A 24,075-nucleotide genomic window follows, 5' to 3' on the forward strand; every position below is an offset into this window, starting at 1 on the left:
TGGCCTTCACAGAGGGAGCAGCGAGGAACTAAGTGCCTACAAAATGGCTCTGCAGCAGCAAGAGAACCCGCTGCTTTCAGATGGATCCTGGTCTCCAAGAGCCCCTTCTGTGTCTCCCAGCTTCCCCCCTGCCAGGGCTGAGCTTTAAAATGGTGTTTTGTCCCTTGGTGAAACCCTGCTCTTGGTACTCCTTCTCCTCCTCTTCTTGCCCCGGTGGTGAGCCAGCCGTAGCAGCAGGGAGGAACGTGTGTGAAGTCACATCTCGGCTCACCTCCCTCGTTGGGTGCTGGGGCTGACTGTGGGTGTTCTCTGCTCTTGGCCTAGGGTCTGCGTGCCTGCCCTCGGAGGGAAGCGGAACAGCGTGGTGGCCTGCCCCTGCCCCAGCTCCCACCAGCAGGGATGACTCCTACATCTCTCCAGGTACGAGGCTGCTTCCAGAACTGCTCTGTTTCACTCCTGGATCCCCCAAACCACTCGATCCCAGCTTTTTTCCCCAGGCTGCCCAGAACAGCAGCGTGGAGCTTTCAGAGCCCAGCGCCGGGGATCGGTTCCGCACGTTTCCCTGGTCAGGAACATCACCCAGAAGCTCAGGAAGAACCACAGAGCCAGAGTATTAGAAAATATCTGTTTATTAGAGGGTCTGGGCTTCACAGGGAGTTTTACAAAACAATGTATTTACAGGCACGGAGGGGGCTATCTCAGCTCGATTGGAGTGTGCGCTCCATGGGCAAGGAGACGTCTATGCAGGAAAAAGAAATCTAAGGGGCACATTCACAAGTCTTTCTGTTACATTTATTTTCTTTACAAAAGTAAGAATGGTCTAAGAGTGGTGTCTGGCACTGCTAACCCCTGTTCTCGTTGCAGGAGCTGAACTCCAGGACTCTTCAGCACCCAGAAGCCGTGTCAAGACCTGCTGCTGTGCTGCCAGCCGTGTCCCTGGGGGTGAGCGACAGCCCCACTTCTCTCCCTGCAGCCCCCAACTCGGCACGACCAGAGGACAGGAGGAGACCACGGCGGCGTGGGACACCACGACGGGAGGGATCCCAAAGGGGATCCCCCCCAAACCAGGGTAAAAACCCCATTCCCCCCCCCCCCATGACTCAAGACCAGAGAAAGGGGTGCGGACGGCAGTTTGAAAACAAACGAAGGAGATAGAATATATTCTACAAGGTTGTTTTTGAACCTGTCCCAATAAACTTTGCCTCTAAACACACCAAGTGTTTGTCTTTTTTCTTTTTTTTTTTTTAATTTAATTTTTTTTTATTTTTTAAGTTTATTGTTTCTATATACCTGGAATGCCTGCTCATTCAACTCAGTCATGGGCGCTGCGCTGGGGGGGAAATGTCTAAGTTGAGCTGTGGAATACAAAGGACTAAACCAAACCCTCAGCTCCACGTGGAGTCCCAGATGCTTGCGGCGAGGTAGAGGGAGGGCTCAAGTTCACAGTAGAGGCTGGAGCAAAGCACAAAGCCCACCAGCTCCAGCCAGTGTCACACAAGAGGAGCCTGCACCCAGGCAGGGCTGCGCGTGTCCCTAAAGGCCCGTCTGCTCTCTGATCCAGTCCCGCAAGCTGGTGACACGGGTGTAGACTCCGGGCTTGTTCCTCTGCGCGCAGCCGTCGCCCCAGCTCACCACGCCGGCCAGGAACATCCGACTGCTGCCCTCCACGCTGACCAGCGGCCCCCCGGAGTCTCCCTGCGTGGGCACACACACAGTACCATAAGCACCAACCCCACACAAAGCAATAAACAGAGTAAATCACCAAAAAAACCCCCTCCACAACCACTAAAAGGCTGAAAAAAAATATCTAAGTCAGCTGTCTGTCCCATTTCATGCCTGTTTCTCTGTATCAAGGAAAAAAAATTATTCATATGGCCAAAATGAGTATTAAATCACTGCAAGAGGAATCACAACACAGCTAAACAAGCACCCTGTCTGGCTAAGTGAGGCCCACAGCGTTCTCCTGCCTGGTTTGGAGACTAAGTCGTGCGTTGGTGGGCTGCAGTTTTTCAGACTAAGTCATGCGTCGACCCAGTTCGCTGCTGGTGCTCCGTCCATCGTCCCGGTCGAGGAGGATCCGCGGCGATTCGTTGCACGGTCGGCGTGGAAATGCCAGAATAAAAAGGGCCTTGAGCTGACGCTGCCTACCTGAGGCTAAGCCCGAGCGCCGGCTTACCTGGCAGGCGTCCACGCCGCCGGTCAGGACCCCGACGCACATCATGCGCGGCGTGAGCTGGTCCGTCAGCAGCTGGTTGCACACCGTCTGGTTGATGAGCCGGATTTCTGCCTTCTGCAAGATGGAGGCTCCGCTGCCTGCGAGGAACGAGGGGCAGCGTGAGGCGTTGGGAAAGCGGCGTTTCCCTCCCCGCTGCAACAAGCCTGCTTTTTCCGGCAGGACCGAGACATCCACGTCGCACGCTCCCACAAAAAAAATTGTTCAATTCCATTTAAACCCCAAAAACAAGGCAATGCCAGCGCTCACCTCCCTCCGTGGTCGCTCCCCATCCGGTCACCCACAGGTCCTTGCCCACGGGGAAGTTGTGGGTGGCATCGGGCAGGCAGACGGGCTGGACGACGGAGGAGAAGGTGACGGGGCTCTGCAGCTCCATCACGGCGATGTCGTAGTCGTAGGTGTAGTCGTTGAAGTACGGGTGGGAGACGATGCGCTTGATCTTCCGCGTCTGCACGTTGGCACCGTCGCGGTTGCCTTGGTCGGTCAGGCCCAGGTAGGCCGTCCACAGGCTGGTGTCCGAGTACCTGCGAGCCGCAGAGCCCAGGGTGAAGCGCAGTCTCCTCGACAAGAGCCTCGCAAAAAAAAATCGTGGCTTTTTTCCTCGAAACGGCGGCTCCCACCTACCTGATGCCCTGGAGCTGCAGGAAGCAGTGCGCCGCCGACACCAGCCAGCTCGCCGAGATGAGCGAGGCCCCGCAGATGTGGCCCTGGCCCTTGGCGTGGAGGCTGACCTGCCACGGCCACTCTCCCACGTCCGAGTTCTGCCCGCCGACGATCCGAGACTTCCTGGTGTAGGAGCGGGTCCCGCAGTCTGCGGCGGGGGGGAAAAGGCACTTGGTCACTCCTCTTCCCGCACAACACCTCCCCTGCGATATCTCCCGGAGCACAAACGCTAAATTTGCCAAAATATTTACTGGCCAAGCCATAAATGTGCAGCTGAACCCCCGCATTATCCATGTGGATGCTGCTGAAAGCAGCAGCTCGGCTCTTTTCGATCAAACCACCCCATAGCAAAACCCAAGGGCTCTCTCTGCGCTTCAGTATTTCTCTAAGAGGCCTGGAAAACCACGTCCCCCCCTTCCCCGGGGTGCTCACCGCAGTTCTCCTCGTCAGAATTGTCTTCGCAGTCCTGCTCGCCGTCACACTCCGGGTTCTGCTTGCTGATGCAGCTCCCGCTGCGGCATTTGTAGGTGTATTCCTTGCAGGCGACCGTCGTCCGCACCGCTAAAGGCGGGACGAAGGGAGAAGGGTTGGTTCTGCGGAGGTCACGCTGTTCCCGAGCCCTTCTGCCCACCCCCAGGATGCGACAACCCCATGAAAAGCTGCCCGGCGGCGAGGAAACCCCCGGGATCCCACCCTCACCTTTGTCGCAGCTGCCCTCGTCGCTCCCGTCCCCGCAGTCGTCCTTGCCGTCGCACGTCTGGGCGCTGGGGATGCACTTCCCGCTGCTGCACTTGAAGCTGTCGGCCGCGCAGCCTGGGGAGAGGGCAGATCCCAGCGAGACACGTCAAGCTACAGCACGCTGCATCCCCAGGCTCTAGTTCCTGCATCTTTCCTTCTCCAAACTTCACCCCACCACTGATTAACGCAGCCCTTTCTTTCCCAAAAGCCCACGGTTCCTACAGCTCCGCTCACCCTCAGGGTTCTCTGGGGTGCATCAAGAAGAGTGTGGCCAGCAGGTCGAGGGAGGTTCTCCTTCCCCTCCACACTGCTCTAGTGAGGCCCCATCTGGAGTACTCTGTCCAGTTCTGGGCTCCCCAGTTCAAGAAAGATGAGAAGCTACTGGAGAGAGTCCAGCGGAGGGCTACGAGGATGATGAGGGGACGGGAACATCTCTCCTATGAGGAGAGGCTGAGGGAGCTGGGCTTGTTCAGCCTGGAGAAGAGAAGGCTGAGAGGGAACCTTAGAAATGCCTATAAATATCTGCAGGGTGGGTGTCAGGAGGACGGGGCCAGACTCTTTCCAGTGGTGCCCAGTGACAGGACAAGGGGAAACGGGCACAAACAGAAGCAGAGGAAGCTCCAGCTGCAGATGAGGAAGAACTTCTTCCCTCTGAGGGTGACGGAGCCCTGGCCCAGGCTGCCCAGGGAGGCTGTGGAGTCTCCTTCTCTGGAGATATTCCAGCCCCACTTGGACGCGGTCCTGTGCAGCCTGCTGTAGGTGACCCTGCTTGGGCAGGGGGTTGGGCTGGGTGACCCACAGAGGGCCCTGCCAACCCCCACCATTCTGTGATTCTTGCCTGCTCCTTTCCGACACGGCACCGCGGGGCGAGCTACTTACCGCACTGCAGCTCGTCGCTGTTGTCGCCGCAGTCGTCCACGTTGTCGCAGAGCCAGAACTTGGGCTTGCACCAGCCGTTCTGGCACCTGAACTGCTGGTCGGTACAGGCTGAGAAAGAAGGGAGAGAGAGAAATCAGCCACCTGCCACCAGGTTTTTCCAGGTGTGCTCCACCATACCCTCCCGCTTCGGTACCAAAACACGTCCCTTTATACCACCCAGCTCAGCCAAACCCACAACAACCCCGGGGATTAAATGGGAAAAACACACTCCCAGCTGGGAGGAACTGGAAAGGGAGGGAGATCCCACTGGGAGAGGGCTGGATTAGCAGGAACCCGCGGCTCCGAGGCCGAGTCACCCAGAACGCGGCCCTCCCCGTCACCAGCCGCACGCGAGCCGAGGGACGGACTCACTGCAGGACCTCTCGTCGCTGCCGTCGACGCAGTCGAGCCACCCGTCGCAGCGCATGCTCCTGTCAATGCAGCGGCCGGTGTTGCAGGTAAACTTGCCAGGGCAGGCTGAGGGCGGGGAAAAAGGGACAAAACGACGCGTGAGCCCCTCTCTGCGTCCCTTCCCCACGGCACCCAACGGTCCCTGCAGCCTCCGGCGTTACAAGCAGCTTTTCCGCAGGAATACGGGGAGGTTTGCGGGATGAGACGCGCTCCAAATCCCCCCAAAAGGGCGCTGCCTGATTCACAGGGCAGTGTAAAGGCAGAGGAGGGACAGCCTTCCTCCCCAGCCCCCCCCAGCCCCCCCCAGCCCCCCCCAGCCCCAGGGTCTCAACTCACGGTCGCTGGAGTCGTAGGACAGGTACTCGGCAGAGAAGCCAGTGTCCGTGTAGGAGCGGTCTGAGTGGAACCCGACCTCTATTTTGTTGGTGGTGCTGACCACCACAAACTGGGCACGCTCCCCACAGTACCTGCAGGGAGAGAGAGCAAAGATGAACGAAGAGCTGCGGGGCAGCGCCCAGCAAGCCTTCCTCCGTCCCCGAAGCCCCCGCCAGCTGAGGGGCCCAGGAGTGGAGCGCGGGGCTGGTTCTGGCACAAGCTGCTGGACCTTGGGGTCCGCACGCAGGAGATGAATTTTGCTGCCGTTGGCAGACGATTTGGGCCTGCTGTGGACATCAAGCTGGGAGCTGCTGGAGAGAGTCCAGTGGAGGGCTATGAGGATGAGGAGGGGACGGGAACATCTCTCCTACGAGGAGAGGCTGAGGGAGCTGGGCTTGTTCAGCCCGGAGAAGAGAAGGCTGAGAGGGGACCTTAGAAATGCCTCTAAATATCTGCAGGGTGGGGGTCAGGAGGACGGGGCCAGACTCTTTTCAGTGGTGCCCAGTGACAAGACAAGGGGCAATGGGCACAAACAGAAGCAGAGGAAGTTCCAGCTGAAGATGAGGAAGAACTTCTTCCCTCTGAGGGTGACGGAGCCCTGGCCCAGGCTGCCCAGGGAGGCTGTGGAGTCTCCTTCTCTGGAGATATTCCAGACCCACCTGGACAAGGTCCTGTGCAGCCTGCTCTGGGTGACCCTGCTTGGGCAGGAGGGTTGGACTGGGTGACCCACAGAGGTCCCTGCCAACCCTGAACATTCTGTGATTCTGTGAGACCATCCAAACCCCTGCCCGACCCAGCGATGCCTCTGACCTCGCGTCCGCCGTGCCCCGGGACCCCTGCGGCCTCCGAGGCTGCAGCATCCCACCCCACCGCGGGCTGGCAGGACCCAGCCAGGGCCAGGGATGCAGCTGCCGACTCCGAAACCTCCTCCCTTTGAGGAGGGGTCAGCTCCCTTGCCCAAAACGTCGCGAAACGACACCGCTCGCTTCCCCTGCGCAGCACCGAGCCGCCTTTCCGGCCCAGCTCACGCCGGGCTGTGCAACAGCAAACAGCGAACGCATCGCAGGACACAAAGCGACGGAGATTTGCTCATTCAGGGGAAACCACGCCAGATGTTTCTGCTTTTCCTCACGCGAGGCTCCACAGTGCCAGGGGGGACTCAGCCGCAGCACGTTACAAACCCCAGGTTGAAGCCCCGGAGCGAAGCGTGCGGCTCCCCTCACACCACGGGGCGTCGAGCTACGAGAGCAGGTCAGACCCAAGCCCCCCCCTGCCTCGCTGCACCCCCCAGAAGCACTGGCACGCTCGTTCCCACCACAAGCTGGAGGAAAGCCCGAGGTGCCGCGGAACCGCACGCCTACCTCGTGCCGTTGATCTGCACGTAGTCCTTGGTGCAGGAGCTGACGGGGATGCCGGGCTCCAGCACGAAGAACATGTTGAAACGCACCTTCACGTTCTTTTTCGAGGGGACCTGCAGAAGGAAGCAGAGTCAGAGCCACGTTGTTTTCCGGAGCACAGAAAACGGGAATAAATTTGGGGGGGAAAAGGGTTTGCTGCGGGGACAGAAGAGAAGTGAAAAAGGACAGAAATCCAGCAGAAAAACAAACACCTTCTTGAAAAGCCACCACGGCTCACGCTGTCATTTAGATCGTTGCTTGGCTTGCTGACCCCACAACCCCAGATCAAACAAGCACTCAGAGGGGCAGCTTGAGGCCAGAGACTTCTTCCCCACCGCCAGTTTTGCCGGCAAGTGATCGGCCTGTCCCAAAGCCCACGTCCTCTAGTGCTTTTTTTTGTGTAAAGCTACAGTTATCGGGGGCTTCGGTGAGCGTCACGCGGGGTTCGGGCCTCTCGCAGCCTCTCCTGCCTTTGGCTCCTCGAGCCTCCCTCCAGTCGCGCCAGGCTGGAAGTCTCCAGGCAGCTACGCCGTGAGCTCGCTTGGACGGCGTCCCGCACCCGTGAGCTCATTTGGCAGAGTAATTAAGGCCCCCGTCTCACCTCTATGTTCCAGACACAGTCCGTGCTCGGGGGGTAGTGTGCCGGGTAGTAGGGAGTGGTGAAGGTGCCGCTCTCTCCTTTCAGAGTCCCACCGCAGGCTGGAAGATAAGCAGGAAGATGGAAGCGGGTGAGGGACATGGAGAGATGAGGTTTCCCCAGGCTACCGCCCGAGGCAGGAAGGGAGGCAGACGCTAAGTCGATCTCTGCAGAGAGCAGCTCTGCTCCAAGGCTTGGAGGGAACCCAGGAGATCAATTAGGTGCTTCCTGCATGCACCAATCTGCGTGTCTAATCCACCGTAATTCTTGTTTTGCCCTCCTCGGGGGACGTCATTACAGCAGCCAAGAGCACCGAAGGCAAGGGATGCTCCAAGAGCCAGGACGTGACCTGCTTCCAGGTCTCCCGGCCCTGGAAACGTCCCCGGCAAACCGACCGCAGCCGCAGCTGCGCCCGCGGCGGGGAGAGGTGAGGGGGGAACCGGGCCAAGGCCTCCGCTCACCCTTCATCTTCGGGAGCTGGAAGAACTCAGCCTTAAAGCCGGGGAATCTCCCCTCCTTGTTGGTAACCAGCGTGACGAGCATGACGTTCTGGGAGGACAGGAAGGTCAGGTTGTAGGAAGGGGCGTAATTCCCACAGAGCCTAGGAAGGGAGGGACAAAATCCGTTAGACACAGCAGCACAGGTCACCTCTGAGCAGGGACAGGAGCTCAGGGACCATCAGGACCTCTCAGTGTCACCCTGCCACCAGTAACGGGGACGCCCACCTGACCAAAGCGTGGGGCTCCACGGGGCTCAGAGAGTTGTACACCTTGATGTAGTCGCTGTCCTCTCTGCACTGCTCCAGCTCCAGCGTCTTGAAGGTCAGGCTGATGACGGAGCCGGCGTCCGCCCTCAGCGTCCAGTAGCAGCGCGCGTTGTTGGGGTACGGGCTGTTGGGGAAGCCCGGCGTGGTGAAACTGGTGATCTCCCCTTCCTTGGCGTGGAGGGCGAACATGCAGCTGTCTGCCCAGGAGAGAGGAGGAGAGTTAGCACGACACAGGAGGAGGTTCTGCCCTGCCTTTCTCGGAGACTGCAGCACTTGTAATTCATCGTTCCCGGGCAGATCCCTCTTGCAGGGAGCACCCTTTGCTCATCAGCACCCAAGGGATGGGCAGCCAGGGCCACTCGCTCGTGCTAGGTAATGGCCGACCCCAAACCAGCTCCGGGCAGGACACGGGAGCCTGCCTTGCGCACGGGGCACCTCTCTTCAGGTCCCTTCCCACCTCACCAGGGAAAATGCCACCCCAACAGAGGTCTTGGGGATGCACAGAGGCTGTTAGGAGACTGAAGAAGATATTCAAGACCCGCCTGGACAAGATCCTGTGCAGCCTACTGTAGGTGCCCCTGCTTCGGCAGGGGGGTTGGACTAGATGACCCACAGAGGTCCCTTCCAACCCCTATTATTCTGTGATTCTGTGATTCTGTGATTCTGTACTTACTGTCCCGTCCGGAGTTCGCTATGCTGGGGTCGGCAGCTGCAAGAAAAAACAAGAGGCGTTGTCACCCTTTGGGCCGTGGAAAGTCTCCGGGTGGAAAGCTGAAGTGGTCCCTGGGACCAGCACTGACGTGGCCTCGCTCGAGGGGTCTCTCCCTGCGAGCTGGCCAGGGGCTCCGGGGAGTGATCTGGCCCAGTGATCAAGCTTTGCCTCTGCAGAGCATTCGAGCGAGGGGAGAGGGTCTGCGCAGCCTCCCCCAGCGACACGTGTGTCCCCCCCGTCCCACGCCAGAGGCCCGGGGACGGCCGAGCCAGCACTCACGGAAAGCGACGATCGACTCCACCTTCAGCATGGGGTTTCGCAGGCGGGGGTTCCAGTTCTGGACCAGGTTCTGCTTGTTCATCATCGCCCTGTCCAGACTCTGCTCCCGATACTTGGGGACGAGGAACTCCGACCAGTAGTAGGCGATGACGCTGCCTTCGCTGCGGGGGAAGAGGAATTAAGGGGTGAGAGCATGGACGGACACAGGAAGGATCGGCAGAAGAAGGGTCCAGGCCACTTTTCTGGAGAACGGCCGTGGGGAAGGGAGAGTCTCAACGCCCAGTTAAGCAAACTGCGCCCAGCGAAGGTCCCTGCCCGCCCGGGGGGTCCCTTTCACCACCCACCGCGGCTCGCAGGGCTCTGCTGCACCACACGTTCGAGTTTCCCCAGACATCTCCCTCAGCACACAGTGATGAGGACTGGCAGAAAAAAAACCCTGTTTTCAGGTCGCTTTTCGCTGCCCGCCCTTTGCTGCGTCACTCGGGGTGACTACCGAGGTGCCTCCGTCCCCAGCAGCCCGGGAACGAGGGTCTACGGCTGCGGGACATCCCAGCATCGCCCTCCTCCAGCCTCAGACAGGGCTCAGACAGCACCTGACACCCACCTGAAGGCAGTGATCACTGTCTCTTTGTGGTAAGGGCCAATATCTGCATGATTCCTGTAGATCTCCTCCACCTGAAAGGTTGAAAGAAGGGTGTTCAGCACGTCTGGAAGCGAGGAGCGGGGAAAGGCTCAAGACAGACACGGAAAACCAGGGCACGTACCCGGCATCGCTGGCTGCAGGGGCCAAAGACAGGAAGGGGGAGAGCCGAGAGTCCCAGAAGCGCCCAGCCCTGCACCCCGCTCTGACTCAGCTCGCCCCGCTCTTCCCCAGATACCCGAGTCTGAGGGGAAAGGCGAGACCGGCCACGGCTTCAGCGCCAAGGGGCAGACACCCTCCTGCTTCAGCTCCCAGCCCTGACTCCTCCACCGACACCGGCATTAACCCAGGCAGGCTCCTGGGTGGCAGAGGCAGGAGAGCCTGTGGCCTTGGGCTGGAGCTGTGACACCAAGGCTCCCTGCACCCAGCCCAGCGTGTCACGGCGAGCGGGGAGAGCTGAGAGGAGCGAGAAGGCTCCAAGCAGTCCTACACGCGAGCTCCCCGTGGCCAGGGGGCAAGAGGAGGGATGCAAGAAACCTCTTACCGTGCTCTTCACCTTCTTGGCCAGCAGGATGAAGTCCGGCGAGCTGGAGTTCTCGTACGTGTCAATGAACTCCCAGTTCAGAATCCGCAAGTGGCCATTGAAAACCTTCTGGACGGGCGCGTTCCTGTCTGGGAGGCAAGAGCTCGGGGTCAGAAAGGGCAGTCAGGCCTGGGATCGCGGCGTGGCAGGTCCCCCGTGACCAGAATCAGGGGATGGAGTGGAAGTGCTGTCCCCCCACTTCCTAGAGCCTTCCTGGACCTAGAGAGGGCACGCGTGAGCAACGCAGGAGAACGAAGCTTTTCCCCGTGGATGCGCTCCCGGGGTATCGCCCTACACGCCATCACCCATCAGTCACACTCACATTTGAAGTGCCAGACCAGGAGGCCGGTGACGAGGGAGACGAGCAGGAGAACAACGATGGTGACGGCAACGACCACCCGCCGCTTCGGGCCGCGCTTCTCCACCTTCTTGGAGTTCATGGCAGGGAGGAACTCCACCCCTTCCTCCAGGTTGTTCATGTCCTGGGAAGGGGAGAGAAGGCAGGACGGTGGGAAGGCTGTTCCCAAAGCTGGGTTTGGAGAGGTCCAACCACCAAGCAGCCGAGAGCAGAGCCTCGGCGTCGGCTCCACAGCCACCCTGAAGGCTTCTGCTTTGCTTTTCCACGCGTACCTAACTCCTTTTTGGACCTAACACACGGTGATCGGCTCGAGTAAACTCACGGGCAGGTCCACACAGCCTCTGTGACCACGGCAGGTCACAAGCCCATGACCTCCAAGGTCTCTGCCTGCCGGCAGATGAGACCGCAGACAAAAATTCACCCCTGCAAAGCGCTCGCTACTTGGCAGGCCCGTCACCCGCCGCTGATGTGGCACCGCGTGCTCTATAAATAGCGTTCCTGTAACAGCAGAAACCGAGCTGCTTCCTCCCTCTACGCTCGCACGACTCTCTGGATGCCTGCTGAGCCAACACAGCGCTCCTACATTTCTGCTGGGGATTCCCCATTCAGAGCAAATACCCTTTAAAATAAATAAACAGAGAAACGAAGATGCACACGGAAGACATCCCCCAGCCCACGACCAGCCAGTCTCTCAGGACTTGAGGTGCTGGCTAATGAAGAGCAGGTCCTAAAGGCAGCTGCCAAGGAACGAGGAAAGACACCCGCCGCTACCGCCGCCCTGCGCCGGGCCGGGTGATGAAGAGGAAGGTCTCCGTCGCCGCGCCGAGCCCTCGGTGCCCGGGGGTTTCGCTTTCTCGCTCCTTTACCCTGCCTGCCCTCCATCCCTGCCCTGCTCGGTACCCACCTCCGGCCCAGGGGGGAAGCAGGACGGCTGCAGACCCAGATGTTTCCAGAGGGTGCCACGCAGCTCAGAGCATCCTCGGCACGGGCGGATTTCGGGGGCCCAGATCCGCACCGGCTACCCCAGCACTTCCTCCGGCTGACACGCGCCGAGGGAGCAGACCACATCTTCTGCTTTCTTCTCGTGCCTCCTCCAGGTAGGGAGGGCTCCCTGCCTGCTGCAGACTGCCCAGACCGTGAGGACGCCTCGCCTTTCCAGCCGCCACCTTCCCATTTACCCCTTTCCTGAGCCTTACTGGGACTCCATCAGCCTCCCGGGCAGCGGCGCGGGGCTCTGGACGACAGCAAGGATGCCACATGGCAAAATGCACAAACTGGCTGCATCCCAAAGCATTCCCGCTCTCCGGAAGGGGCAACGTCGTCCCCGCAAACACAACGCCGGGTCAGACGCTGCCCGTCCTCTCTCAGCCCAGGGCTGACACAAACACGTGCGAACGGCTCGGGCTAATCTGATGCCAGCGTCACAAACCCCTAAAAGTCAGCAAAAACCACCAGCAAAGGGGATCCCCTCGACAGGGGGACCTCCGAGCCCCCTGTGCTCTCCCAGGCGACGAGCCACCCTCGCTCTCCGGCGCGATGGCTTCGCCGGCTTCTCTTTCCCAAGCCTCCCAGCGCAGGAAAGCCCAGCTCCTGCTTGCATCATTCCCCCACTCCTTTTGCCCTTTTCTTCACCCAGTCTCTGCTCTCTCCTCCCACTCTCCACACCTCACCAAAGCCTCTCCTCCCTGCGGTATTCGCCCCGGGCCCTTTACAAAAGAAAGGGACGTGGCAGGCACCTTACCCTACATTTCTGAAAAGGGCTCCGTAATCCACAAACGCTTACTAGAAGGCCACCAAGACCTGAGCAGCCAACTGGTTTTCGCACCGTCTGCTCTCACTACAGCACGGGAAAGAAAGCCTTTGCTCACTTGTGAGATTTACTGCCTAAGGCGGGGCAGAAGGAAACCAAGGTGAAGCACACCATCGCCCAGGGGCCAGGCTGTTTCCATCACCAACATCCAGCCACCGCCAGAAGAAACAAAAGACCTAGCAGGGCCACCGAGGACAATCCCACAGGGGATGCTCAGATTCCCGCTCAGCTTCCACAATCGTACAGGAAAAGCTTGAAACCGTAGCCCAAGGAAACTTCAAAACAGAAGACACACACAAAAAGAGCTTAAATACATCCTCAATCAAGAAACATCAAGACATCCTAAACCAAGAAGCACTTTGATCAAAGTCAAGACTGCCTGGAGTTTGAGGCGTCTTCGGAACGGCCATCTCATTCCCATCAGTTCCCAAATCACGCAAGAAATCCCCCCCCAGACCGGGTAAAGAGAAGAAACCCGCCGCAAGGAAGGAAGGAGGAAGAAGAGCCTTGCCTCCAGCTTGCAGGGGGAAGGCAGCGTCTCTGTGTGCTCCGAGAAACAATTTTTGGGCACAGGCTGCTCAGTCTTGGCCTTCGTAACACGCTCCCCTGGCAGGCTGAAGTCGACTCGGTGGCATTTCTTCCCCGAAAGCAGCATCGAGCACTTCTGGCATGCCAGGCGTAACTTTACAGGGCTGCTGTGGCAACAGCGAAACAGCACAATGAAATAGGTTTCCTCGGGCTACCACGAGAGCAAAGAAAACCCTGTTTTCAGCTGAGGGTCCCTCTGCAAAATTCCCAAGATTCAGTTGCACCAAACTGTCAGGAAAAAACAAAAAAATGGGGCCCAGCTGCGAGCAGGAGATGCTGCTGTACAAGGCCAGCCTGCACAACACCCTGGTTATACCACCCTCTTTTGAGCTAAAGGTTGTGCCTCTGCAGAGAGAAAAAATCTTAGATGGGAGGAACTCACCAGAGTGATGAAACCAGGAGAAAAACCCAGCTCCCCTCCGCCTCCGACACACACAAACGCTCTCGCCGCTCCTCTGCCTGCCCCGCGACCGAAGGAAGTTAGGCAAGAAAACTCACCGTCTGATCTTTCTTTAGACAATTTCTCTGCTCTTCTTGGAAAAAAAGGATGAAAGATCTCAAACCTGCGAGAGTTTACAGCACGCCTGTGTCAGTCTTGCTCCCAGGCTGAGACGGCAGCGACAGCACCAAGGAAATTACAGGAGCGCGGGGACTCCTAGGGAGGTGATTTCTGTTCCTCCTCCTGTACAAGGTGCCCAAGCAGCCACTGACACCGTGACCCGGTGATCAGCGGCAGGCAGGAGACGGGATCCAAAGCGGTTTCCCTCCCTGCCCTCTGTTTTGTATTCCAGATCCGTCCTCACACCTCCCGCGCATCGTTACGTCCCCCAGCCAGCCCCGACACCGGAGTGCAGCCGCTCGGAGCAGCCGTCGCGTGTCGCAGCCCGGGTGAGCAACAGCGATCCCAGCGAGCCCTCTTCTCAAGGCCAGGCAAAGGATCTGAAGCATCCCCCAAGCACTACAGGAATGCCAAATCGGGTCGTGCCGGGAAGGTTTCACACGAGGTCCCGTGTCCCGACCTCTGAGTAAGAGGCTGAATCTTCCCTGCCCGAGCTCCGCACAAAAAGCACCCGTTTGACCTCGGCACCGGCCCTGCCCGTGCCCGAGCAGCGCGTCTCGGCCTCGGCTCGCTCGCTGTGCCGCACGTCCCCTTCGCTGCCGCCGCTCCTGCCCATCGGGGGAAAACACCTCCTCCTCACAGTTCAATCCAGAGAAAAACGACCACAGTTGTCATCTCCTTCAGCCAACGGTCGCTGCACGTCTCCCTCGCGTGTACCGAGCAGTCCGCCGCGACGGCAGACGTGAACCGGAGAGGACCTGCAAGCACGTCCCGCTCTCACCTTGTCCATGGTTCCCCGAGAAGCAGCCTCCAGCCCAAAGTGACTCAAGGTCTGACTCTCTCGCCCTTCTCAAGGAAACTACTCCAATAAACATTACTAACAGAAAACCTTCCTTGATATTCTCTCCACCTTAGTCACGCGTTCAGTTACTTCCTCTTGCTCCTCCTCGCTCAGCCCTCACCGTCACCATCGGGCTCCCCGCGGCAGGACTGGAGGTTTCTGGTGGCCACGCGGTGCCCGGGCAGGAAAGCCACATGCCAGCCAGGAGAAAGGCTCATCAGAAAGACCTTGCCCCGTTTCTTCCACGCCTCGGTTTCCCCTGGAGCAGAGACTCCACGAGGAAACTTGGGAAAAGGAACAGGCACAGACAGATGCATAGAGCGCTCGGAGGTCTCCTCCACGCAACTCCTCCGAGAGGAGAGCTCGGCGAGCAGCCCTGTGCGTAAGCAAACCTTCCCACTCCCCCTCCGTAAGCCCAGCCGCGTGATGTATTTTTAGACAGCAACCGTGCTCTGCCAGACTGGACAAACCAGATGCAGAAGTGAGTAATTCTGTCAGGAGGAAATTCTGCAGGCACACGGGGATGGTGGGAAGTCCCGCAGCCGACTCTGGGCTGGAGATGCTTACCAGAAAGCAGACGTCCTCCTGCAAAGGGGGACCGCAGAAAGGGCAGGACGTGCCACAGAGTATGGGCTCTCCAGCAGCGAGATTTCTGGGATCAGCATCTCCCACAGAACCTGATTTCTGGCTTGTCTGGTGGTCCCAGCAAGACAGCGCGATGCGCCCCGGGCACCAAAAGCCCTCGCTGCACCCCTCTCCTCCAAAATCGGTGCTTCGTCTCCCGCTCTGCGTCTGCGCCGGGTTCGCTGGACCCCGACCCACGGAAGGACTGGGCTCCTGGCCACTAGTTTCACCTGTCCCTCATCACCAATGGTTATTTTGTTTGTCCAGCACAAGGCAGCTACGAGATTCAGCTGCTTCCCTCGAACTTTACCACGTTCCGGCCTCAGCTGGTCTGCCACGGGACTGCTCGGGCCCACAGCTGTACAGAGCACAGCAGGGAAGAGCAGACGTGCAACCAAGGCAGCCTCACCGCCAAAGACCCACTGTTTGGCTCTGATGTGCACGGCCAAGAAAAGGAACCCATCAAACGTGAAGTTGGAGGTGGCCCGGGGAGGTCTCGGATGAAGCAGAGTCACTGGACTACGCGGTTGGACTCTTGCTGGGTAATTACACCCCGCCGATCCCGGCCTGTGTATCCGAGAGGCAATTCCCACCTCCCCTTTCCCAGCCACACCTGCCTCAGGTGGCATTCAATAAAAACTAAAACAAATATCACGGGAGAAACCAGAGGAACGAAACCCACCGGCTCATCAACCAGCAAGCTGGGATCAGAGCTCGGGACGCTCCGGCCTTGGAGATCAACGGGGTGGGCTTCAGCGCAAGAAGAGCCGAGAACGTTGCATAGTCAAAGCCCGAGGTTCCCCAGATCGTACTGCAAGCTGACACCAGCTTTGTGCTGGCGGCATCAGGGGAAACCGCCTGTTTCCCGTGAGGAAAAACCAAAAAGGTCCAAAAGCTGCTGACGTGTGGTGTGCAACCCGCTCCAGCCGGGCAGCTCAAGTGCAGCCACGCGACTCTGGGGATCAACTCCCGCACCGACTCTTGCTGCCAACCCCGATACTCCTCCAGGAAGAGATCCGATAAGAATAATCTTCTCACTTCTCACTCTTGATAAGAAACCCATGAAAAGAGCTAAGTTGCTTGCTGTAGGTGACCCTGCTTCAGCAGGGGCTGGACTAGATGACCCACAGAGGTCCCTTCCAGCCCCAACCATTCTGTGATTCTGTACAGCACGGTCAGGCTGTTGCCCCAACACGGGCAGTAAAGCACCGAGGAAACTTGGCCAGCGTGTTATTTCTCATCTCCAGTTCCTTATTAAGGGCAATGACACCATAAAATACCGGCATCCAAACCGACAAGGGAATACAGAGCAGCACAAAAAGAACACCGAGTCCTCCAGACTCCCTCCCTTCCGGGCACAGAGGGCAAGCGCCACAGTGAAAGAGACAAGTCACACACACACCCCCCTATTTCAGACAGCAATTTCGAGCTCAATCCTCACCAGCCTTCGACTGTCTTGTGACCATCCTGAGTCACCCGAGAAACCAAATTCCTGCAGGTTTATTACAGAAGAAACCCAAGTTAATGTTTGCAGCGGACAGCGCAGGCTTGGCTCGCGGCCCCGCGCCGGGCTCATCAGCGCGGCTGCCTCACGCAACCCAGCGGCTCTGAAACAGCCACCCGGCTTCTCGCTGCGTTTCGGTCGCAGCAGAGACTTTTACCCTGAAGTCTCGGCAGTTCCTGGGGAGAAGGGGGAAATGCAGCTACCTTACAAGCCTGATACACGTCGCTATGGGCCATGAAATTCCTCCCCGCCACACACTTCATGTCCCAAGACCAGACAAGAAACATGCCATGGATGCAGACAGCTTATTTAAAACTCTCTTAATCCTTTCCTGGTACAGAACGTACTGCCTGAGCAGCAGAAACGCCCTCCAGCAGCCCCACAAAGCCAGCTGCGCTCCAGACCTCGACCGAACACGCCACGCTCATCCTTGCATCTCGCCCACGCTCTTGACCGACTCTGAAGGGTTTTGTGGCGGATCTGGCCCGCGATATTTGAACGTTCGGAGCCGACAGCGGGGCGAACACCAGCACCTCCGACCGGGCAAAGCCTTTGTCTGGCAAACCCACCCCTCTCAGCTGCCCCTTCCTCCACCCCAGCCCAGAGCCTGGATCTCACAGCGCTTTATTTACAAGGCAAGCCCCGGCGGCCTTCGGGTGGAAACGGCATTTTCTAACCCTGGGCAAGGCGAGAACCTTTGCTCTGACACCTTCCCCCCGGCCAGGCCCTCGACAACGCTCACGCTGCTCCCTCGGTGGCTTTACACAGCGATCGTTTGTTTGCTGAGCAAAGGTCTGGCGTGCTCTCGATTGGCCTCAGCCTTTTTCTCATCGTGCCTTCCTCATCCCAGCTTGGCACCAACAGCAGCAAAACTGGCCTGAGCAAGCAGCTCACGCACCAGCCCCTACCCGAGAGGAAAGCTCTGCACCTTCCCGAGGAAGAGGAGCAGCTTCTCCTCGCTGCGCCCCAGCGCTGTCGCAGCTCCTTCTCAGTCATTGCTAACCAACTCACATTTGCTCCGCTGTCCTGTTTGTAGGGAGCCAAGTCCAACGACGCTCGGTCCACGGCGGAGAAATCCCTCGGGCTGTTCGCTGCCCGGCAGGCAGGCACCGTCTTTGGGGAAGTCCTCCCGGATCAGACCAGCTCCTCTTAAATGGACGCAGGGGGGGGAAACTGATCCAGAACCAGGGGGAAGGACCCGGCGCTGAAGGGACTCGCTCGAGCGCTCAGCCCCGCTGTGAGGACACACCAGCGTGCAAAGCTACCTTTTGTCAGGAGAAGAAGCCCGGCGGGGAAGATCACGCTGCACGCAGCAGTGTCACCCCGACCCGGGCAGGGAACCCCGAGCTCGAGCTGCCAGAGCATCTCCTTGCCGCTCCCAGCAGTCACGGTGGCCCCGGCAGCCGCAGGACAGCGGAGCTGGAGGTGAGGGAAACTTCTTCTCGCTGTAGGCCAGCTTTCTGACAGCTCCATGGCACAGGACAAACTCCGGAGGTGCAACCCAAAAACAACAGTCCCTGCCCGACCCTCGGCCAGGAAAACCCACACAAAAAGCCGAGACCGCGGCTTGACCTCGCTCAAGTTTTGAAGCACGCTGATAAAGCCCCGGTTAATTAACGCAGCCCCAAAGCCCTCGGTTCAGGTCAGACCTTCTGACGGCCCGAGCAGGTTTAGTTAGGTCTGTTGCTAAACAACGCTACGAAGGGTTCGCCTCCCCGTGTACTTTGTCTTTACTCCCATCCCCAGCGCGTAGCTTCAGCCGAGGTGGTCTAACGTCGGCCGCACCGCGACCGGCAGGGATTTCCACTTTCCCAACGCTGGTTTTTCTCTCCCTGGCTCCGCTGAGCTCAGCAGCGTCCCCCCAGATTGGTTCTCCTGCCCTGACCCGATGGCGGAGGGGGGGAGCGGGAATGTCCCCCTCGTCCCGAGGGATCCGGAGCCGCCCCGCTCACTCCTGACCCGCGAGGCTCAGAGGAACCGGAGCGAGCGGAGGACGAGGCGGCTCGGCGAAAGGCTGGGTGCTTTCGGGAAACCCCGCCGTCCCCCCCAGCACCGGGTCCCGCTCCTACCTTCGGCCGGGCGCTGTACCTCATGCCGGCACCGGCGGCCGTGGGGCCTCGCTCCATGGCGAGGGCGGCTGCCGCGCCGGCTCAGGCCGCCATGGCGGGGCTGCTGCTCGCCTCGGCACGGCTGGGCTCGGCACGGCGCCCGGCTCCTCCTCTCCGCGCTCCGGGCAGGTGCGGGAAGGCGGAAACGCTCCGCGGGTTCCCCGACGCTCCCGTGTCCGGCTGCTGCTCCCGCGGGGGAGAAAGTCGTGCCCGGAAAGCCGTGCCCAAAAGCCCCGCATCGTCCGAAGGGACCCTTTGGCCAGGCGCTTCGCTTTGGGAAACAAAACCTGAAAAAGCCGTCTTTGATCAACGCCAGCCACCCGCAGGCAGCTGGAGGGCTCGCCAGCACTCACGTACGCAGCGGTTTCTAGGGCAAAGCTTTATGTACCCGAGGTCTTGTCCCTTCTCGGGTGACAACAACTCCCATGGTACGAAACCCCGCTGCGAAGAGGGCACTTCAGCCCCTGGGACAAGCCTGCTCTCCCCAAAAACATCTGGCACACTCAGAGGTTGCCAAAGGAAAATATTCCCTTTCTCCCAGCCTGCAACCTGCTCTCAGCTAGGGTGCAGCGCTTGAGGAACGAGCCATCTCTTACCAAGCAGAGGAGACCAGCTGCAAAACGACGAGCCACACAGCGGCACAGCAGAAATCGCACAGGTATCCAAATTTGGCACGCGTCAGCAACAGCTCCCGGGGGCTGCGTGGCCCAATATTAAATGGTGCCCCCGGAGAAGAGAAGGAGGGACCAGCAGCAAAGCCCTGGGTTCTGAGAATGCTCTCAGGCAGGTCTGAAAGCGGCTTTTAGCACTGAAATCGGCATTCCTGACACAGTCTTGCTCCGTCATTTTCTCCTTCTTGGAAAGATGGCTCCTCCCCGCCTCCAGGATTTCGATTTCTCACGTTGAAGAGTAAGTTAAGATTAAAGACAGCCAGACCAACGTTATATTTCTTGGAAAAGATCTTCCCTTCTCTGTCTTACACGTGATAGTCTATACCAACACGTGACATGCCCATCAATCTACCTGAAGGCTGAACTGGCCATCCCACCGCTGATCTGAACCCCTTTACACCCCAAAATTGATTTTTCCCCCACACCTGAACATCTAAATTTCCCAGAAAGCTGTTTTTGGTGTAACAGGAGTTGCCCACTGATTCACACGCCGCAGGGAGATGCTTGCTGGGTCACCTTTGTTTACGCTCGCTCTGAAATGCCCCCTGAAAAGTGTGAGTTTTGTGTCCCTTTCGCAGGTGTTTCTCCGGGGAAAAAAGCCAGAGGGTGCCAGGTCTCTGATCCTGCATCTCCGGATTCCAGGTATCCCCCTTCCAAGGGTGGCTTCGTTAGTCAGCCTGCAGAAACCACCCGGCTGGCTGATGTCAGGAGCTGCTCAGCTCCCCCGCTGATGCCCAGCCCTGCCCAGCGCTCCGGTTTTACAGCCACTCCCTGACTGGCTGACTGCAGCGCTCCAGCCTGACTCGATTTCCCCGCAAAACAGCGTATTTTAGGTACAAAGGAGTGAGTCCCAGCTGAACCGCCGCTCTCCGTTTCTGCTAATTTCTCCTCTTCAGCAAATCGACTGATCTCCTCCAGGAAGGTGCCAGGCAAACACCCCTGATGCAGCTAACGAGGGCAAGATGCCGACTCGCTCTGTGAGGCCTAAGGTCTCTCTCGCAAAGATCCACAACCCGTGGTTTCACACTGAGCTGCGACTGCCCACTGTTTCCTGTCCTTCAAGCCGCTGACATTTTACCAACTAATTCATTTAGCCAGCTGGCTCTTTGAACGAGGGGATGCAATCACCGTGGGGGAAAAGAAGAAAGCAGTAGACATGCTAAACACAAAATGTTATATAGCTGGGAGGCAGCTGGTTCAGAGCCCTAAATGACAGGATTCCCGTTTCTCTGCTGTGATTTATTTTGTGGCTGTGTCGCTCAGCCACCGCGGCGGATGAGGGCCCCCTCTTTCTGGGCACCGTACCGTCCCAAAACACCAAAGCAGCCATTCCCAACAAGCAGCCTGCCAAGTGCTTTCGCAGTAAGACACTCCACGCGTCCCTCTAGTCTGGCCGAAGGATGCCGAGCCCAGCCCAGCCGCGACGAAGGGAGATGTAACTGAAGCATAAAGATCGAGCCACTTACCCACGTGCAGCAGTCAGCAACAAAGCCTCTGTTTCTTCCCGCTTAGACCAGTTCATTCAACAAAAGCTGCCACCTCCTCCTCCTCCTCACGTCGTCCCTTCGGATCAGCGTGGCCCCAAGGGCATTACGAGAGCAGCGAGCCGAGGTTCAACGCGCCTTTGGGAGGAAGGAGAGCACTCGCTTTAGGCACCGCTGACAAACCAAGTCCGTCTTCGTCCGAACCGCATGCAAGCTGCGAGAGCGAGACCGCCTGGAGCTCGACCCCCGGGAGAGTCCCAGAGGAGACGTGGATTAGCTGCAGGAGCAGTATTCTCTGAACAGGCGGGATACTTCCACGTCAGCTCCCAGCCCTGGGAATGCCATCCACGGGAAAGCAGGGAAAACACAGCTGCTTACATCGGGAGCGAAGGCAGGCTGCCTGCGGGGGAGAAGTCTGCTGGTGGAGGCAGCTCCCAGCAATTCTACCTCCGTGAAGGAGCACCATCCATCCCCACCGCCACGCCAGCGAAGGGCCGGACCCAAACTGGAAAAGGCTTTTCCTCCCCGCAGTGTGTCTCAAGGGTTCTGCTCTACTCCCAGATTCAAATTTCACCGGCAGTGCCCTCCCACCCAGATTCCTGCCAGACAACCCGAAACCACCTCTTGTCTGCAGCTAAAACCTTCAATCCGGTCCGGCAACTTTGAGAGCTGATACAAAAGATTGGGAGAGAGATAAAACTCACAGGGTGTCCTGTTACTTTGCATTCCAAAGGGTAAACACAGGGCTGATTCAGCGGGAGGAGGGGAAAACGTCACCCTGGGGTTTCCAGCTGAACCCGCAGCCCCCGAGAGCAAAGGTGAACGCTGGGTACCCCAGACCGACACCCGCACGGGGACAGCTCTTCCCGCACCCCGGCCGGAGGCGAGTTGTCTTGGTGTGATTCAGCCTCTCCCATCTGGAAGGCAAGGAGAATAATTACTGACTGTGGAGAGTGGGACCTGGAAAAGTGCAGGGAGCTGCCCTCAATTGGCCACATGCTGCTCCGAGGCAGAGCCGACCCGTGGTGCTACTTTTCAGAAAGCTGTTGAAGGATTACTGTGTAATTTGGACGGGAACCCACGCTTTGATCTCCAATGCTTCTCTCAAGAGCTCTGGAGCCAGAGCCCTGCTTCCAAAACGTGACTTTGGCAGGGATCACAAGTACCTCTCTGCCCTCCTGAGCTCACGAAAGCTGGCCAGAACAAGGGGCACCAGCGCCCAGCCCCGTCCTGTGGAAGGTACGGCCACGAGCGGCCAGCAAAGGACGTGACAGCGTGCAACCAGCTTGCAACGAGAAAGTCCACCCTCGGCCCTCCGACGCTTCCCAGACAGCTCTGAGACACGCTGTCAAAACTACGGGGCATCGCTTCCTACGCCTCAGTTGCTGATGGTGCCAGTGGAGTCCAGAGGGAACCCAAAGCACTAGGAAACACACCACAGGCTGTAAGCTTTCTCCCAGGACTGCACTATTAGCCGGGTGTCTTTGCTGAGCTCCTCGGTGGCTCGTGAAAGCAGAGAACCTCTTTTCCTGAGCTCTGAATCAGCAACAGCAGCGTTTGCCGGCCGAACTGCAAGTGCAACAGAGCGGACAGGCTTGACCGACTGGTTTCTGGCACTGCCTATTTTGAAACCTGGCTGCAGGCTCGGGCACGCCCAAGATCGAAAGTCAGTTAAGGTCCTGTCTGCCTAACGAGCTGCGAATGCGTAAGCTGAGGCTGTGACTTGGCTGGGAGAGAGATGCAGCCAACGCGCTGGAATTGCCCATTTCTCCTCTGTTTCTGACAAACAATAGAGCTGACCCATGCTGGCTTGCCTGGCCACCTTATTTCCCACAGAAAATAGAAGTTCAGACTTCGTGTTGGTGTCCCTTCAGCTGTTTACAACCACAAAGAAAGTACACAGCCTTGACTTTTCACTTCTTCCTCTCACTTCCCTTTGTTTGGGCAGGGGACAAGGGATGTGGTACGCCGTGAGGGGTTGTGCTGGTTTGTGGTCCAGCTCCTGCCGTCTTTCAGACAACAAACCGCCTGATGCCCTTCCAGCTGTCCCTCAGGTGGGGTACGGTGAGACTGCACGTGCTGCTAACACACCCACCCTGAAGCAGGAAAAGCGGCTGCCCACTCCGAGTTCAGTCTGTCAGAGGTGAGCAGCAATCCCTGCTCTCTGCCGAGGCGATGCCAGCCCTCTCCAGGATGAGGTGGCAGGCCGGATGAAACACCCTGCTGACTGCATCAGGCGTGCAGACCTGCTCTAGTCCCTTCTCCACCCCAGAAGTAGGATCACTATATACTTGTCTGGAAACTCCCCTCCTCCCACGACAATTTATTCTAGCATTAAGGTGCCCTTACTTTCTGTGAGTTTTCGTAACATCCAACCTAGATCACCCTCACCGCGTGAAAAACTGGTAAGCTCTCATTTACTTTCCCCTGGCTCTTCTACCAGTTCTCTGAAGCTCAGACATTTTTTGCTGGCTCGCAAGGACTTGTCGGGAAAAGGCTGAAGGAGAGCCCTCAGATTCCTCCCCCCAGATGTCAGGGAGATGCTGGCAACCTGCCTCACCTTGCAACCCATCTCAACCACCAAGAGAAGAGAGCGCTTCTCTTGCAGAATCAATGAGCTGGGAACAGTGGTTCCCAGCCAATTAGTTGTTGCTCTCTGTGATGCTTGATTTACATCATAAAAAAAGCGGGAAAAGCACAAGCAGGGATTAAATCCAGCCCTAATGTAAAGCCTGATCCTTGCTACAATCGTTAAAATCCAGGCACATGGACACAGTCAATGCAAGCTTTCTTTCTACTGGAAGGAGCTCCTGGGTTTGCTCTCTCTGAACAGACACAGTACCCTTTCAGCCTGCTCACGTCACTTCGACTCACCTCCACAACACAAGTTGAAAAATAAAAATGGAATAAATCCCAGCAACCACACAGAAACTCAGCTTTCTAATTACAAAGGACTCTCTCCGACTCACCTCCACAACACAAGTTGAAAAATAAAAATGGAATAAACCCCATCAACCAGACACAAACTCAGCTTTCTAATTACAAAGGACTCTCTCCGACTCACCTCCACAACACAAGTTGAAAAATAAAAATGGAATAAACCCCATCAACCAGACACAAACTCAGCTTTCTAATTACAAAGGAGTCTCTCCCTCTCGGTCACAGCTACCTGAAAA

General features: G+C 58.2%; 1 protein-coding gene across 3 annotated transcripts; it reads right to left on the reverse strand.

Moving 5' to 3' along the window:
- Positions 1–1,169: 1,169 nt before the first annotated feature.
- On the reverse strand, positions 1,170–20,966 carry ST14 (ST14 transmembrane serine protease matriptase). Of its 3 annotated transcripts, none has more exons than XM_075442602.1 (19): positions 20,882–20,966; positions 10,675–10,834; positions 10,314–10,441; positions 9,734–9,804; positions 9,130–9,290; positions 8,812–8,847; positions 8,098–8,335; positions 7,834–7,973; positions 7,337–7,434; positions 6,700–6,809; positions 5,300–5,430; positions 4,925–5,029; positions 4,514–4,621; positions 3,596–3,709; positions 3,329–3,457; positions 2,858–3,044; positions 2,483–2,757; positions 2,177–2,313; positions 1,170–1,695 (listed from the first exon to the last, which is right to left on the reverse strand). In XM_075442602.1, the coding sequence occupies exons 2-19, from the start codon at positions 10,829–10,831 to the stop codon at positions 1,534–1,536; spliced, it is 2,487 nt and encodes an 828-aa protein (XP_075298717.1). In that variant the 5' UTR covers positions 10,832–10,834; positions 20,882–20,966; the 3' UTR covers positions 1,170–1,533. The 3 variants fall into 3 exon arrangements, with proteins under 3 accessions (XP_075298717.1, XP_075298716.1, XP_075298718.1); XM_075442601.1 differs by lacking the exon at positions 20,882–20,966 and adding an exon at positions 18,706–18,843; XM_075442603.1 differs by lacking the exon at positions 20,882–20,966 and having other exon boundaries at positions 10,314–10,437; positions 10,675–10,695.
- Positions 20,967–24,075: the final 3,109 nt, after the last annotated feature.

This window comes from Opisthocomus hoazin, chromosome 24 (genome assembly GCF_030867145.1).
Source record: "Opisthocomus hoazin isolate bOpiHoa1 chromosome 24, bOpiHoa1.hap1, whole genome shotgun sequence".
NCBI lineage: Eukaryota > Metazoa > Chordata > Aves > Opisthocomiformes > Opisthocomidae > Opisthocomus > Opisthocomus hoazin.

Bases quoted from the DNA above. Each gene is read 5' to 3' on its own strand.
- ST14 (XM_075442601.1), bottom strand. From the start codon at position 18,762: ATGGAGCGAGGCCCCACGGCCGCCGGTGCCGGCATGAGGTACAGCGCC. The intron at 6,810-7,336 runs GTGAGACGGGGG...TTCCTTCTGCAG, and splicing joins ACTGTGTCTGGAACATAGAG to GTCCCCTCGAAAAAGAACGT. The intron at 4,622-4,924 runs GTGAGTCCGTCC...CTTCTTTCTCAG, and splicing joins CAGCGACGAGAGGTCCTGCA to CCTGTACCGACCAGCAGTTC.